Below are 17,179 nucleotides of genomic sequence, written 5' to 3'. Positions count from 1 at the left end.
CCGCCCACAACGTCTCTGCAGTTTCACCTACTAATTCGAATTTAATGCCCGCTGCTCGACATGACAAACACGGCATCCTGTCTGACTGGGTGTCCTGCGAAGGCAAGTGGGAAAGTGTGGTCTGCTTGTGGTTCTTGGGAGTTCCAATCCCGTTGACAGTTTAATTGAATCTAAATCCCGAGCAGGACAGAAAATATGTTTTTAATTTCATTGTTTGCCGAGCTCCACAAGGACTAAACAAGGAGATTTATGAGGCTGGAAAGGGGGGAGAGTCTGGACATCTCTTTTCTTCTACGATGAGCCACATGAAAATGTTCAACAAATGAGGAAAAGTGCAGGCTGCTAGGTTCTCACATATAGAACTCAGGAAAAGTATTTCCATAGCCCGTAAGCAAACCATAGAAACTTCAACTTTATGTCCGAAATCTGGAGTTGGGGATTTTTTAAACTTCACTTGGGTCCTCTTTTTGGTGGATCTGCCCTCCGGCTAAAATGATTTATTATCTAGCAGAACCTGCAACTAAACAATTTCAACATTTCCGTGCTGCTTGTGGCAGCCAACACTTCGATAACAACAACTAAAGTGACATTTACATGAATTTTTTTTTACCTTTATCTCGAATTTGTTGCGCAATTGCGATATAACTGAAAAAATATATATTGTGTTTTTTACAATTGTTGCTGGACAAATATATTTCACCTCTCGGCCATGTATTACAAATATAGGAAATATTTTCGGGCCGAATTCCGCTCAACAAATTTATTGACATTAAAATCGCATTTGTCTTGCGGCCTGGGTGAAATATGTCAAAACTTTTGCTGCGGCTCAAATGCTTTCTCCGGGCCAAATAAATCTAAATTTGGGCCAAAACCAAAAGAAACGCATATGTGAAATCCGGGCGCAAAAGATTTATCGCTGACCCAATACCATAAAACAGCTGAAACAATCAACTGGGAATCTGGGAGGAAAATAAAACTGCCGCCTCATACTTCCTGTTGGTTGGAGAATCAAACGGAAAATCAGGAAATTATTTGTTAAATAATTTTCAATTGTCTCATCAATCAAAATTCAGCAAGATCATTTTCTTGCCCTAATTGTACACTTAAACAAAAGTTACTGTGTCTATTACCAAAACAAAAATAAACCCAAATTAAGGGGATTAATGGTATAAATCATGAATGGTTTTTGATTGGTTGATTGAATGGCACCATTTTTTAAATTTTCTTAATATTAGCAAACAAGTTTTGGAAGGCTTAAACTTTGGAAGTGTTCTCCTGAGGGTACAATAGTTTCAAACGACTCCTTCTGAGGTAAGCTTTCCTTCCTTGTTTTATGTGGTCTATGTATGCAATATAATGAGCCTTCATACGATGTCAAAACTATGGATTTTCTGACACAGGAACTAAACATAGTCTTTTGCGGAATGTATCACTGAGAAATGAGAACTAAATATGTAAGAAATAAATGTGAACTATATTTAATTCTACAAAATGTTACACTCGTTTTGCACTATTATCCTCATTACAATTTTGTTCATAAATATTAAAGAACGTTTTTTAAAAAATTCAAAAAAGTGAATTTTATTTTTAGATTCCTCCAAGTGTAGCCAAAACTGCCAACGTCAGTTGGAAGCATCAAAACTGAGCTGAACTGAATAGAGCAGGATGCATCTCAGCCCAGACAAGCGAAGGGCTGGCACTGCCTCCCACTTCCACTCCCAGGACCAAAAGCCACTTGCACAATAGACTCTGTTGGGCATCGGGAATCGAGAATGACACACACCATGGCAGAATCGGCTCCTTGCCTGACACATGGCATTGCCATCATATTGGATGGAGACGCCCAGGCCCCGGCCCACTCCCACTCATCCGAAACAATTTATGAAGCCGCCAAGAGGAAAACTTTCGAGTCATAAATATGAATCCGCCACGGGGAAAGGATCCAAGGAACATGTATAGGAGGAGGAAGGGGATAGTTTCGTTGGCTGGTTCGCCGGCAACCGCCAGCAGCAATTATTATGAATTTATTGATTGCCCAATAATGGTCTGATATGCGGGAGTGGCTACCGCTGACATGGACTACCCTCCAGAGTCGCGGCCGAAAAAGCCGCAGCTCTAGGCCATCGAGAATGCTTTTAATCTGATTGCAGCGCCGGTCACGAAGTTCGCAGAGAAGATTACTATTGAATAAAAAATATTTATGCACTTGAATGGCGCTACATGGATCGATGGCGGTGGAAAAGTGAGGGCCGCCCGCTAGGAAGTGAAAAACTTTCCGGATTATAAATCAAAACTTTCAATTTTCTTCGTGCTTTCTAGGTCTCTTTTAGCTTCAGGGTTGTCGCTCGCTGCTTTGCTGACGGCAAACTTTTCCAGAAGAAACTTCTCTTTGCAAAAAAATAAAATAAAATTTGTACAGAAAAGGAAAACCACCAAAAAGTGTAAGAATTGATTGATTGACTGGCAGGTATTGTGGAAGACAGGCAATGGCATTGAAAGTGCAACTATGTATGACAACAAATGTTATTACCTTTCTGGGTTTCACTTGAATATTTTACAAAATATTTTAGAATATTCCTTGATTACAAATTCTCATTTTAATTAATATCCATTTCGTGCAAATTATTTATTCTGCTTGGTACACCTACACATTATCTGTCTGGCCTAATTCCTGACCGAGATCTTTTCTGGCCTGCAACCTCAAGGCATAGCTGCTATTTAAACGTCTACTTAGAATTTAGCCACAACCTTTGCTAAACCGAACCCATAAACACAGAGACAATGAAAATGTTTCACAAAATTACTTGTGCGTCTGTTTTTGTTGTGCTAAACCCAAGATATCCGGCTTGCCCTGGACCGCCTTGCTCCTTGGCGTAAAATGTAATCAAGAAAACATTTAAATGAATGGCAAATTCAAAATTGCATGCATATTTCATATGTGCAGCCACAAAATGCTCATGTAATTGCGCCCAAGTTTCCCCCCAGACGAGCTCAAGAGACAAGAAGTTCGTCCCGAAAAATGGGAGACTGAGTGGGTGTCCCGCCCGAGACTGGGCCGGGTGGGGTTGCATAAATTGTGCAACTTTGGGGCAAGCATGATGACAAAACGAGCTGCTGAAAATGCCGCTCTCGAATGCCCAGGCATGCTTTCAAAATTTGCACATTGATTACTAGCCGGAAGTCATAATTAAACAGCAACATCAAAGAAGTCAACTTTCCATAAGCAGAATTAGCACATAATTTGTTTACCAAACACGTCGCCGGCCCCAAAAGGGAAACTTGACCGGGTCCCAGGGTCTCACTAATTGAAAATTCCGAGCTGTAAGCTGATAATGTGACAAGGCGACTAAGTTTCTGGATCTGACTTCCTGATTTTCACACATTAGTCCGGAGTTTCCTCCCTCCAGGACACACACACGGAACTATCCAGGTAGTCAGCCAACCACACCCAGCAAGTACAAGTCGTTAAAAAGTAAAAATCAATTTATGAGTAAACGTTAAGTGAAAAAGTTTTGCCATTAAAAGACAGAAGGCTGGCTGAAGGCGGCAGTAAGGCAAGCAGGCAGGCGTTGCCGTGAAAGAGGTGGGCCAAGCTTGATAGACCTTCGGGCCTTCAAGGTGTTGAGAAGATAAATCAATTTGCTTGTTGCTCAGTTGCCAGTGCCAGTGCCAGTGCCGGTGCCAGTTGCCAGACCAACAAAAAGGTTTAATTAACGAACAAATGTCAACTGGAGCGAGCGGCAACACACTTAAGCACCATCCCCAGCCAAAGCAACTTTTGTCCGCAATTAGGGCTCGAATGAATGACAGTCTGAATGAATTACTCGCACCGACTGAGTGCCGAGCTGAGGGGGTGTCTTGTTGGCTGAATAAGCATTTGTGGGCCAAGAGATTTCTTCTGCTCAATTAAAGCCAAAATTTAAGTTTAATTCATTGACCACTTGGAATACCAAAAAGAGCAGTCACCAGGAAATGTATGTTATTTCTCGACAGAATCAAGTACTTAGGAAATGGGTCAAGTTTACATTGAAAGTGATTTCAAGAACATTGCGAAAAGAGCAAATTGTGGATATTCATTAGCCTTAAAAAAATATTGTTTTAAGTAAAGAAATTAAATGTTTATTTTACAATTAAAACAGTTAGGGAGATAAACCCAAAGTAAATCTTTCTTCAATTTCCTGCAATTTTCCAACAATTCAAACTCACTCACCATTGTCCAGGCTAGGGTTCAACCCAAAAATAGTCCTGGAAAAGAGCAAATTCCATTTAGTTTGCCCACTTAAGTGACTCAAAATTCCAATGAAATTGAAACCGAAAAGCCAACAACTAACAAACCAAAAGCGAATAAATTGTCACTTGCCAGTTGCTTGAATTGAAAGTGCAAATATTAACATTCAAAACAAGCCAACACTTCTGGAATATACTGTTGGATATCCTATATATTTAGAGGGGGGCAGTCGGGGGGGACGATTTGGACAGGAATCGTCTTACAACAATGCCCCAGTGACAAGACTCTCAAGTCGGAGTCAGCTTCAATTCCCTGCGATGTTCGCTCTCAATCTTCTGCAGCAGGCCAGCCAGTCCTCTTCAGAAATCAAAACTTGAATCCGAAAGCAGAGCAAACAGTGAGTGCTAGTAGTGCAAGGAGGACTGCCACCGTCAGGCACCGCAGGATATCAAATAATATTTGAACTCAACTCTTGAGTTTCAAGCCCCAAGCTAGGATGAACATTTTGCATTCAAGTTAAAATACAGGCAATACAGAAAGAAAATTCAACGAAGAGCTCTTGTATTTAATTTATTATTATAAGATAGCATGGTAGAGTACATTTTAAAATAAAACTAATTAGCCACTCTTAGACTATAAATATTATTTATTTTCATGAATATTAAGACTATTTCCTTAGTGCATTGGTTTAACATTTCGTTGGATATTCGAGTGTTAATCAAATTAGAGGCCTCGACAAACATGGCCTGGTCAATGGAAACTCTGCAAACAGCCAACATCGAATGGAAAATAGCAAATGCATGTGAACTGCTTACAAAATGTCATAAGCCCGGGCAGGAATTGCTGGACAAACAGTAAAGGACTAATCTTTGAAGGAAAACTCATTAGGTCCTGGCTCACATTGCTTAAAAGTTCTCCTTGGGGAAGTCTTTAGGGTTATTAAGGATAATAATTAAGGTCCTCAGACCATGTCACATTATAAATAATTAATGCCTCTTTTAACTTATAATGTGTTGGCCATTTAACGCCCTCATGGAGGCATTTAGGTAAATAATTTTTGGTGCTTATTAAATTCAACGGCCACTGTTGAACAGGGCGTATGCGTAATTCGGGCTGACAGCATGCACACAAAGTGAAAATTCAGCAGAAATCTTTAAGACCCAATTAGCCAAATGTATTCGATGCTCAAAGTTCACATTTCGCATTGGAAATTAATTCAATTAACTCGATAATGAGTGCGACACAGAATGTGGCATGGCGAGAGCAATTTCCCATTAACCCTCGACTGCCAATGCACATTTTGTGCAACCAAAGCAAAACTGATAGGAGATAGGAGAAAGATTATACATTTTTGGCCAGGGATTACTACGGGCTCTAGTATGTTGTGAGTGAAATTGTGAATTCAATTTCAATTAAGCAAAATGCCTGCGTAGTCGCCCGTTGAGTAAATTTGCACACAGCTCCGTTGTCGGACATCCAATATAAAATAGCTGGACAAAAATGTATAAAACTGAATGAATTATTTATTTAGCAGGTGGCGCTGACTGAACAAACCCGCATATTCCAATTAACACGAAACGGCAAAAACAAATATTCGCACAAACACCCGCAGAGAATGTGCCGTACATAAATTGAAATTCAAAGAAGAAAAAAAATAATGAAAAAATTTATATATTTATGTCAACTTTAAGCCGATTAATGACCAACGGAAAGCGAAACAATCCGGCCGGCTACCTATTAAAATCAATTAAAATGCCAATGCCAATGCTAGGCCAAAGTGAGCCCCCCGGAGGCCTCAATTTAAATGCATTTATCCCACTTGGGCAATAAATTTGTAAAATCAAAATGGCAATTTGGCCCAAATTGTGGGCTGTCATTAAAAAAGTTCAATTATCATCTCGACCGAGCCAACGAGGGCCGTAAACTCTTCAAATTACAAACTTTAAATTGAGTCATAAAATCGGTCACAAAAATGCTCGTAACTGGAGGTCCGTCACCGGTGTGTATCCATTTCCATCTCTCGTCATCCTGTTAATCCTGCCAAATGGAATGCGATTAAAACTTAATGCCAGCAAATACATATTTAATTAAAATTTCCTTTTTATTTTTGTATAAATAAATAAAAAAAACAACATATGTAAGCAACGCGGCGGGTTATTATTCACAACTGCATCAGATTTTAATTGACTTTGCAAATAAAGAAAATTATTTCCATTCTATTGAAAATAGCAATTCCGCTAGGGATCAAAAAAAGACTGTTAAGTGGATAAAAAGCTTAAAGTCTGAATAATCATTTTTTTCTTAAAGAAGCCTTTTTATCTGATTTTCTTTTTGTTAAAGTTTAATCAAAGAAAAACCACTTCACCACGCTTCATAAAATGGCAATGCGGAAAAGCGGAATAATCAGAATCATAAGCATTTGCCTAAATGGTCTGAGAGCTGGGTGTAAAAACTAAAAACCATGAAGCTGGGCCAAATAAAATATTAAGCATTAATATTCACACCCTCCGAAGGGACCAAAGCGCGGGGTCATGACCTGGCAGGAATCTTTCTGGGCAATCGAGAGAACCACCACCCTTGGCCACCGACTCGATCCCAATCCCAGCTGACTGGGCTGACCTTTTTGGCCAAGTGAGCAGCAATAAAAGTTTAAATAGAAGTGCCAACAAACCACAACAGCACTCATCACGCTCCAACGCCATCGTCAGAACCATCAGCAAATGGGCCAGGTGGTAATGGAAGGGGATTTGGGGGGATTTTGGCCAGGCCAACAGGAAAAAAAAAAACAACACAGAACACAGTAAACCTCAAAGCAGACAAGCTAACAAGTATTAGGAAAAGATGTGCTCGAGGCAGCATTAGCCAAAATATATTTTCGGTTTGTTTTCGTTTGGTTTTTGGCCAAAAAGCCCAGAAATTTTTTAATTGATAAACCGAAAGCTAGAAAGTGATTGAACCCACTTTTCAGGGGATTTTCAACCACATTAGAGGTAGGTTTAATTAGTTTTATTTAGCCGCGGGCCAAAATAATGCTGTAATATGCAAATTATATCTAATCTGGCGCAGACTAATTTGTTTATGAATGTAATGGAATTGAAAGTGTTAAGCCCATTCAATAACCAGATTATGGAAATTGTTTTCTGGTTGGGAATTAGCTGGCGAAGTCAAGTGTAAAGGTTGGGGCTTAAAACAATTGAATTATTTTGACTTTTATATGATTTTGAAATGTTATCTACCCACACAAAATCTGCTAATCAAGAGCCAAATGTCCCCACTTATTTTCAATACTCCATTAGCGGGGAAAAAGCTCGCGGAAAATGTGCACAAGAACCCAGTACGTTTGTGGCTCAGCGCTTTTTCCCCCATTTTCCTGGCATTGTTCGAGGTTAAAGGGTAGAAGTAATAATACTCAAATAAAACATTTACAGGCGCAGACGACGAAAAACTGTAAATGACATGCCCAGGGGTGGGGTGGGGTGGTGTGTGGCAAGGACTCGAGACGGGGAAGCTGCGGTCGGACCACAAAAACAGAGCAGACTCGATGCCAGTGTCTCTTGTCGTTTGTCGTTATCTCGAGTCAAGTGGAGTTGAAGGAGCTGCAAGTGCACTTCATTTCGTAGAGGCCCCCCAGTCCCTTTACCACTTGAAGAAGCCCCCGTGCCTTGGAAAACCACCTCGTTTGCAGAACCCTTTTATGCCCCATGCTGCGGTAGCATTTGCCTCATAAATTGAAACCGAAAAAAAAAGTTGCGCCTGTGTCAGGGGCACTTGGAAAGAAGACTGCCTACAGCGAATAGATAAAGACAGAATCCCAAAAAAGGTGAGCAGGAACTGCAGGTGGTGGCAACATTTAGTTCACTTTACCTGTTTCCTTCCCAGCTTGCCACCGATTCGCTCCACTTCACTTCACTTCACTTTTCTCCATCCCGGCAAAACAACGAAACCGCAAATGCGACAAAAGTAGAATGCAATTCGCACTTGAAACTCTTATTCTCCCAGAACCCAACCGAATCCAAAAACAACAACCACAACAGCTCCTGTTGGAGAAAGAGTGAGGTAGAGCCTAGAAGAAAGAGATGGCAATGGCGACAACAGGATGCATACTTTTGTGGTAAAAACCAAAAAACTTTCCCAGGCAAAAGACCGCGTTTGCTTTTCCACTTTTCTTTTTCTCACCAGCAGTTGGCTGCCACCTCTTTTATTTTTTTTTTTTTATTTTTTCCCCAATTTGCTGCAGAAAATGAAAATTTAAATTTTTAACCAACGCAGTAGTATGTAGTAGTAGCAGGCTGGCCAAAAAGTTTTGCTCAGTTTTTGCCGCTGCCGCTGCCGTTGCGATTGCCATTGCAGCTGGGAAATTTCACACATTTCCCACAGCGCATTTGCGCAACCTGTTCTCCTGTTTTTTATGTCCTTTGCTTTTATTTTGTCAACTAAAGGAAGCCATCAAGCAGCAGCGAAGAGAGTGATGAATGGTTGTGGGGCAGTGTGGCAAGACTGCCTCCCAGCCCCCCTTCCTGCCTCCCTGTCTCATTGCAATCGCTTTAATTCAACATAATGAAAAGGAAAACCCGGGAAACCGAATGAAGTGTGATTGAGCTGGAAAGCGGTAGCCTGGATTCGTGTCGAGGAGCTTCCTGATGGCGGCGGGCTTTTGTTTGTTTGTGTTTCGCTTCTGCCTACGAACGAGCTAACAACAATCGTCAGGCCGGGACCTCCGGGCCAAGGAATGCACATCCGACACCATGCATCCTGGCCACTTTCACTCCCCAACCGCCGCCGCCGCCGTCCTACTTCTCTGGCTTGCCTCGCTTTCTGTCAGCATGCAACAAATGCCTCGAGTGCATAACGGCCTGCCAGACTATAAAATTTGCACAGAAAAAAATGCATCCTTCATCTATTAAAATAATTATGTAATAATTAATAATAAATTCCGTTTTCTCATCGTATTTTAAAGTCTAAATAGTTACCGTAACAAACTATATTTAAATTACAAAAATAATAATAGTCCTGTTCAATTATTTTTCACTGTGCCTGCTCTAAACTCTGACTTTCGGGGTCGGGAGTGACTTTGGCATAAATCATGGCTGGCATTTGCATGTTCCACAACCTCCTCGCCTGCATGCAGCTAATCTTCGTCCTGGCCAAGTGGGAAGTGCATCCTTTGTATGCCTTTTGTTTGCTTTCCATGTACTTGCTCAATTAAAAAATTGCTTTAGTTTGGGGGCCAATTCGGGTGTTGTTGCCCTGTCCGGCAATTAATATGTTCGGTCTCCGGGCCGTAGAAGGCATTTTTAATTGCATTTCAACACGAAATGCCGCAATTTTGCCTAGCTGGGATTTTCACACCTATAAAAATGCAAATTTTTCCTTTCACCTGCAGTGAAAGCTACAAAAAATATCGTCCTATATCTCCCCAGATAATATTAATTGCCGCTGCATTTCTGTGGATATCCTAGCTAGTCCTAGCTAGTCCTGTGGATATCCTAGCTAGACCTAGTTTCAGAAAGAAAATTTACGTTCTTGGGAAAGTGACGATGGAAGTGACTACGTGGTGGGTGCCCGGCAGGTCCTTTTGCCTTCGGCCTCGGCTGAACAGCAACTGTTTCTTTATTTAGATAAATGAAATAGAATTCCCTTCGTTTCAGTCTCTCTAAAAGCCGATGTGAAAGTTCTCCGAACGAAGGACAACGCAGGCGCCAACTTTTATTTCGAAAACGGCGGAAATCTCTACAAAGAGAGACGTTGAGAAAAAAACAGAGAATATGAGATTTTTGTTTGAGATTTTAGAAGACTGACCGACTCTATAGTGAGGCACCATATGGTCGTTTTTATGATGGAGACCACTCAGGACTTTTACGATCTATTAGAAAATAATATTACATTAAGTGACTAAGGTCAAGGATAATTGCTCTGATATCCTCTGATATCTGCCTTAAATATTTAAACAAAATATTCTTGACTTCATTTACCAAAACGGAATTCTCTCAATTCTCTAAATATTTTTATTGCATAAATTCCTCAATTTAAGAATTGCTTTACAAGCCAGCCTCTTTTCTATCTCAATTTACATTCCAGCTCGGCCATGTAAAAATATTTTCATTACAAAAATGAATCTCAACTTTTATTCATGGCCTTACAAAAAAAAAAAGGCTTTATATATATATGTATAAGAAAAAATATTTTTCATTTTACTGATTGTACTAGACTAAAAAATAACACAAATACATCTACAAAGGTAAATGCAGAAATTCTTATCATGAAACGTTGCAAAAATGTGTGCAATTAAAAACTCTCAGCAACCTAAAAAAAAAGGATACGATGGGAAAAAAAGGATAAAGACTTTTGGAAAGAAACAGGAAAAACAGAAAATTCAACAAAAACAAACATAAAAGAAATTAAAGAAAAGCCAAAGGATGTTCACGGAATCATTGGATTTTAATTAAGATTAAAGCTAAAAGGGAATAGAGACTGAAATAAAAGAAAACAAAGCCAAAGGACCTTTGGCCTTAGATGAAAAAGGAAACACATGCATATTATGTGGCCTTTGATTGTGATTTGTTGGTTTGTTGGCCATGTTGTCTCTTGGGTTTAATTCCTAGTTTTAGTTTTAAGACTTTACTTTGCCAATTCACTGTTTGATGGGTTTTTTGTTTAACTTGCAATTTTATGAACCCAAGACTCTTACTTAAAATAATATTTAGTAGAAATCAAATCAGATATTAATAGAATCATATGTGGGTGGAAAAGTAACCACTTTTGGGCAGGGGGAAGAAACAAAAGCCCCATGAATCATGGCCCCAGCATGCAAACCACACAGACTGCCCTCCTCCACCAGCACCTTCGTCAGGTGGCTGCGAATCGTTTCCAGTCGGTGGCGCCGCACGCACCGGGTCAATTTCATGCAACACAAACAGGAGGAGCATCCAGGGTCGTTGGGGGATTTGTCCTGCATGGAGGACACGTTCACCTCGCTCCGTCGTGCCCCTTTTCCTTTGAGAGGCAGCCAGGCGGGCAGAAAAGGCGAGCGAGCAGGTGCTCGGTTGGAACTAAACGTCCGTTTTAACATTGCCACCTGATGGCCTTCTTCTGATGCTACTACTGCTGTTGCTGCTTCATCTTCTTCTTCTGCGGCATGTGGCATGTGGCACATGCCAAGGGGGCTGGTCACGTCTCGTGCTGGGCCATAATTGATAGTTCAATCTGTTGCAGATCAAACGCTTGACAGCAGCCAACAGATCAACCTGAAAAATTGTCCAAGCACTCACAAAAAAAAGAGGGAAAGGGGAAGACATTTGATTACGGGTATCTGGAAATCAGAGGGATTTAAGCAATATTAATGTGGCAAATTAAGGTTGAGTGTTTGCGGGAAAAACTTTATTTACATGGAGTAGCTTGAACCATCAAATGGTGGAATGGAAATCAGCTGAATACTAAGTCTTCTTAGCATACCCATCAGAATTAATGCCAAGACACTTTCTTCCTTTCACGAACTCTTTAAATATGAATACTAAAATATGCTACATTTTCTTTTCAAATACAGCTTCATATTTATTTTACTATCTCTGGCCTTTCAAGCAGCACTTTATTTTGCCAAGAAGGACGATGGCCGTTTGTCAACCCAAAGGAGTAGGAGCCAGGCTTCTGGCCAGGCGCTGGCATGAAAACGTCTCTCAGCCAAATAGATTTTTATGCTTTTAAGTAATTTGCCGCACAAATTGAAAATCTCCCAACTGCAGATGCAATTTTCAGTTTTTCCTTAAACTTAAGCTGGCATATTTTAAGCCAAGAAGAAAAAAAATATATAATATTTTTGGTTGAAGCTCTTTTGTTTGCAACTCATGTTTTGTCGCTTAATTTTAATGGCTTGTTGCGCATTAAACTTCTAGCTTCATTTATGTTTATGTGCGCATTTTTATTTGTGTAATTTACGCTTCGAGTGCTGATCATAAATTGTGACACGAACTTCGGCACCGGAAAGGTCACGTTGCCTCATTAAAGTCCCAACAACGGCAGCTACTCGAACAACGGCAATAAGTGTAATACCAAGGGCAATAAGAATCACAATCACCCATACACCCACGTGTATGTAAAAGGGCCAGGAGGGAAAGATTTATCTTAACAATGACGGAATAAAAAATGAAATAGACCTTAAAGGGCCGTGCATGGTGAATGGGAATCACTTAGAAAATACCTTTGATAATATTACCAATAAATTTCAAGATTAACCTTTGGCAACTGACAAGCCTATGACGTACCTTTATTTTAATCAATATTACGTATAATGATAAATTAATTAATCAACGCCTCATTGGTTTTCTAACTGCGCGTGTTGATATTCAGACAACCCACTAATTCGGAGCCTCAAGATAACAAAACTTCCACTCCATTGATTAGTAGACCACCAAAAATTATTTCTAGTGAAATTCAAAGAATTTCTAATTAAATCTAATCAGAGTGTCATTAATACACTTAAGCTATCAAAATAGTATCAGGGGAAGACCAACAGAACCTATAGAATGGCCGTTTGGCCCATTTTTCGAATCAGTTTCAAGTTGAACGCGGAAAAGGAAAGACTCTTTAAGGAAAACCAAAGAACCTGGTTAGATAAATTGTTATGAGAGGTAAAAAATATTTTTTCTAAAAGTTATTAACCAAGTGATATCTAGTTTGTAGATTTTTCAAACTTTAATGGCAGTTTTCTGAAAAGAATATCTAAATTATAAGCAATAAATTGACCTATGGATTTCCTGGGATGCCAGGGCAGTATTTCCAACAAAAGTTCTGTGGTTCAAAAAGTGCCAAAAAAATAATATTATCTATCGAGGAAGGCCAATCAATTAAAGTTAATTAATCTATGAAGTGTCTATTTATTTCAGTCAATACTTCAAAGCACTTGCCATGGCTTTTGATGATTGTGGCCGTCTTTTGGAGCTGGCAGCTGAATGTTTTGGCCTTCAGCAATGTCGAACCCTTCCACCAAACCTGTGACAATGAGAAGCGTTACGAAAATCAGGTGATGTGCGCCGGCAAGGAGTTTGGCTGCCTGGTTCCCTATCCGGATAACTGCAGCTTATTCCTGGTCTGTGATTGCCTCTATCCAACGGTGAAGTTATGTCCAGCGAATCTCTGGTGGGACAATAACACTCAGCTATGCAATTACCCACAAGCCGTCGATTGTATTTACTACGATATAGAACCGACAGAGCCATCGGATGGATCCACTTTGACTACTCAAGGGTCGACAGCGAGTACCACTAAAGGGACGACCACAACGCCAACGATTACCTATCCAACCTCGAGCTGGGATCCACCGCCACCTCCACCCGGCATTTCAGACGACTTTTGTCACTCCTTCAGGGATGGTTCCGTGCACCGATATCCTTACGATTGCCAGGCGTACATCAACTGTACTCATGGATGGCCAGTTTTGAACTATTGCGATGAGGACAAGGCTTTCAACGCCCTACTCCTCATTTGTGATACACCGGATGCGGCTAATTGCACAGCGGTTCCCCTGCCCACAACTACAACAGCGGAGGTACCTTCTTCAACAAAAACAACCGATATCCCTACCACATCCACCACGGAGGGGTCTTTTACATGTGGCCCTGGACCAGAAGGTATAGAGGATGATTACTGTCAGTCCATGGGGAATGGATTCTACAAGTATCCCTACAACTGCAGCGGCTACTTGGACTGTCGAAATGGCTGCACCGATTTGGATTATTGCCAGGAGGATAAACTTTTCAACGACCTTCTGCATATTTGTGATACCCCGAATTCAGTGATTTGCGATGACAAACCCTTTCCCACCACGACCTCAGCGGGTACAACTAAACGCACTACTACGACTCCTCTTACCACATCTCCCGTCCCGACATCAGGGCCAACATTCACCACTCAAAGCCCTACCAGCACTACGGTGGGAACCACCACAACCACTCCAGGACTTCCACCGGATGTGGATCCTGAAGATTGTAAGGGTTACCCGGATGGAACCATTTTTCCTTATGCTGGAAACTGTTCTCAGTACCTATTCTGCAAAAACAATCAAGTGGAAATGGGTGAATGTCCTTTGAATTTGCTCTTCAACTACAAGATTCTACTTTGTGACGAAGCGGATGATGTTGAGTGCTATGGAGATCGCACCACTACGCCGCTGCCAACCACTAAGCCACCAACGACAACCCCAGAGCCAACAACGCCTACCACGACAACGACCACAAAGGCCACAACCTTGGGACCCAGTGAACTCTGTGAAGGTCAAGCGGTGGGGGCGTCCTATGCCTATCCTGAAGACTGCTCGCAATACTATTTGTGTTTGGGAAACGGAAAGTGGACTCTGGCACCCTGTATTTATGAAAGTTTCTTCGATCCATCAACTGGAATATGTGGCCCAGATGTGTCCCCTGAGGCTTGCAAAGCAACAGCCACTACTACAACGACAACAACTACCACAGTGTCGACAACAACTGAGGAGGTTACCAGCACCAAAACCACAACTGTTCAGCCAACAACTACTCCGCGAACCACCACAACTGAGGGCCCCTCTTCCGGAATATGCGCCGGCCGCAATGATGGCGAAAATATAGCCTATCCGAACAACTGCAATAAGTATATCGTCTGTGTCTCGCCAATTCCTATTGCTTTCTACTGTCCGGCAGACACTTTCTTCAGTTCTGAGGAAAAGAATTGTATTGAAAGCTGGGAAGACAGCGATTGTGAGGATGGGCAGGGCACTACAACTTCAGAGCCGGGTTATACCAGGCCTCCTCCTGAACCCACAATGTGCACAAACAGCACTAGAGATACTTTCCCATATCCGGATAACTGTCAGTGGTTCATCCGCTGTGTGGACGATTACATTTACATGATGGATGTCTGCAACTGCGGGGAGTATTACGATCCCATAGCGCAGAAGTGTGGACCAGATGTACCATCAGACGCTTGCCGTTGGGATTACACCTCAACCACAACCACCGAGCAGCCCACAACCACAACTGAACCTACAACCACCTCTCCTGTTACCAGACCTCCACCCCAAAAAGGACCTTGCGATGATGTGGACGATGGGGCTTTGGTTCCTTATCCTAATGATTGCACGAAGTACATCCAATGTAGTCGACCCATTGCTGAGGCTTTCGATTGCGATGAGGGTGACGAATTCAGCGTGGAATTCGGAAAGTGTGTGGATGCTGAGCTTGCTAATTGTTCGATTACTACCACTGCTAAGCCAACGGAATCTACGACGCCTACTACTGAAGGAGATTCCTCAACAAGTTCAACCCAACCGACAACAGAACCTTCGACATCAACAACAACCGAGCTCTCAACTGTGTCTTCCACCCAAGAACCAACCACTTCTACTACTGAGACATCCACATCTCCATCTACCACAGTTTCTACTACCGAAGAGCCAACTACTTCTTCTACCGAGACATCAACACGTCCATCCACCACGGCATCGACTACAGTTTCTACTACACCTGAGCCAGGATCTTCAACCACAGTGAAGCCAAAGGATGGTGTTTGTGATGGTAAAGTAGATGACTCTCTCGTGCCTTATCCAAATGATTGTGGAAAATACATTATGTGTCAATATCCGATACCTGTTGGCTATGATTGTCCCTATGGCTTGGAGTTTAGCCCCACTGATCTTACTTGCATGGATCCGGACTTAGCTGGTTGCAGTCCAAAACCAACGACTCCTGGGCTAACAACCACAACTACTGAAAAACCAACTACCCAGGGATCTACCACACCAAAAACGACGACAACAGAATCAACAACAATTTCATCCACAACAGCGTCTACCACAGCTTCTACAACCCCGCAAACGACGACAACTGACTCCACAACAGTTTCCACAACTCCGAAGACTACAACAACTGAATCCACAACACCGAAAACAACGACCACTGAGTCAACAACAGTTTCCACAACAACCGAGTCCACTACTATTTCAACAACCCCAAAAACAACGACAACAAAAACCACAACCGTTTCAACAACACCGCAGACAACCACAACCGAATCCACAACCGCTTCAACAACACCAAAAACAACGACAACCGAGACCTCAACTATATCAACAACCGCTTCCACAACGACCGAGTCCACTACTATTTCAACAACAACCAAACCAACAACTCCAACGACAACGACTGAGGCGCCCCTTCCTACCTTGGATCCGTACACCCCCAATATTTGCTGTGGTCAAGCCCTGGGAACATGGCTGCCTTATCCCAATGATTGCAGTCGCTACGTGGTGTGTGATTATCCCATACCCTATTCTGTGGACTGCCCAGAGGGAACTGTCTTTGACGATAAGCTATTGCAATGCTCCGCAGTACCTAATGAAAGGTGTCTTTATGAGCAATATTAAACAGTATCTTTTAATAAAGATCATATGAGCACTTACTATTTAGTTTCTGTTAATTTTCAACCCCCGAAGTCAATTGTCTAAATGCACAAATGCCCAGCAATTGAGAATCACTTAGCATACATTTGAAACTTTTCACTTTTAAGGCTTAACGCATTCGCTTTCTAAATTCCTTTTGGTATCAATTACAGGTAAACCCCTTTTCAGTTATTTGTCGCCACAAGAAATCGAAACCTTCACAAAAAATAATTTACCACTTTACACAGTCAACTCCCGTGACAGGTAACGGAGCGGATTGCTATTGTGGAACCTCCTGTCGCAAGGATTTCTGGCGAAGACCCTCAAGAGAGGCACAGGACAGAATTTTTAGCAACAGGCTAAAAGCAATTTCCCCTCAGCAGTGCCCTAATATCTTCTCGCTTACAACTTTCAGCCATTTATCGTAGTTTGATACTGGCGTTGTGGCCCCCGAACTGGCTCAAACCCTCGCATAGGAAGCCTAATCAGATTTGGGGTTGGCCACATGAAAACACAATTGCCAAGGAATTATTCGGAGGGCGTGGAGA

At 41.7% G+C, this 17,179-nt stretch overlaps 1 protein-coding gene across 1 annotated transcript; it reads left to right on the top strand.

Annotated features, from left to right (window-relative positions):
• The first annotated feature begins 12,766 nt into the window (after positions 1-12,766).
• On the top strand, positions 12,767-16,651 carry LOC108127816 (uncharacterized). Its single transcript, XM_017245119.2, has 2 exons — positions 12,767-12,852; positions 13,108-16,651. The coding sequence occupies exons 1-2, from the start codon at positions 12,846-12,848 to the stop codon at positions 16,614-16,616; spliced, it is 3,516 nt and encodes a 1,171-aa protein (XP_017100608.2). The 5' UTR covers positions 12,767-12,845; the 3' UTR covers positions 16,617-16,651.
• The last annotated feature ends 528 nt before the right edge of the window (positions 16,652-17,179 follow it).

The sequence above is a fragment of the Drosophila bipectinata genome, chromosome 3L, assembly GCF_030179905.1.
Source record: "Drosophila bipectinata strain 14024-0381.07 chromosome 3L, DbipHiC1v2, whole genome shotgun sequence".
Taxonomy (NCBI): Eukaryota; Metazoa; Arthropoda; class Insecta; order Diptera; family Drosophilidae; genus Drosophila; species Drosophila bipectinata.
This window is presented reverse-complemented; position numbering and strand designations above follow the sequence as displayed.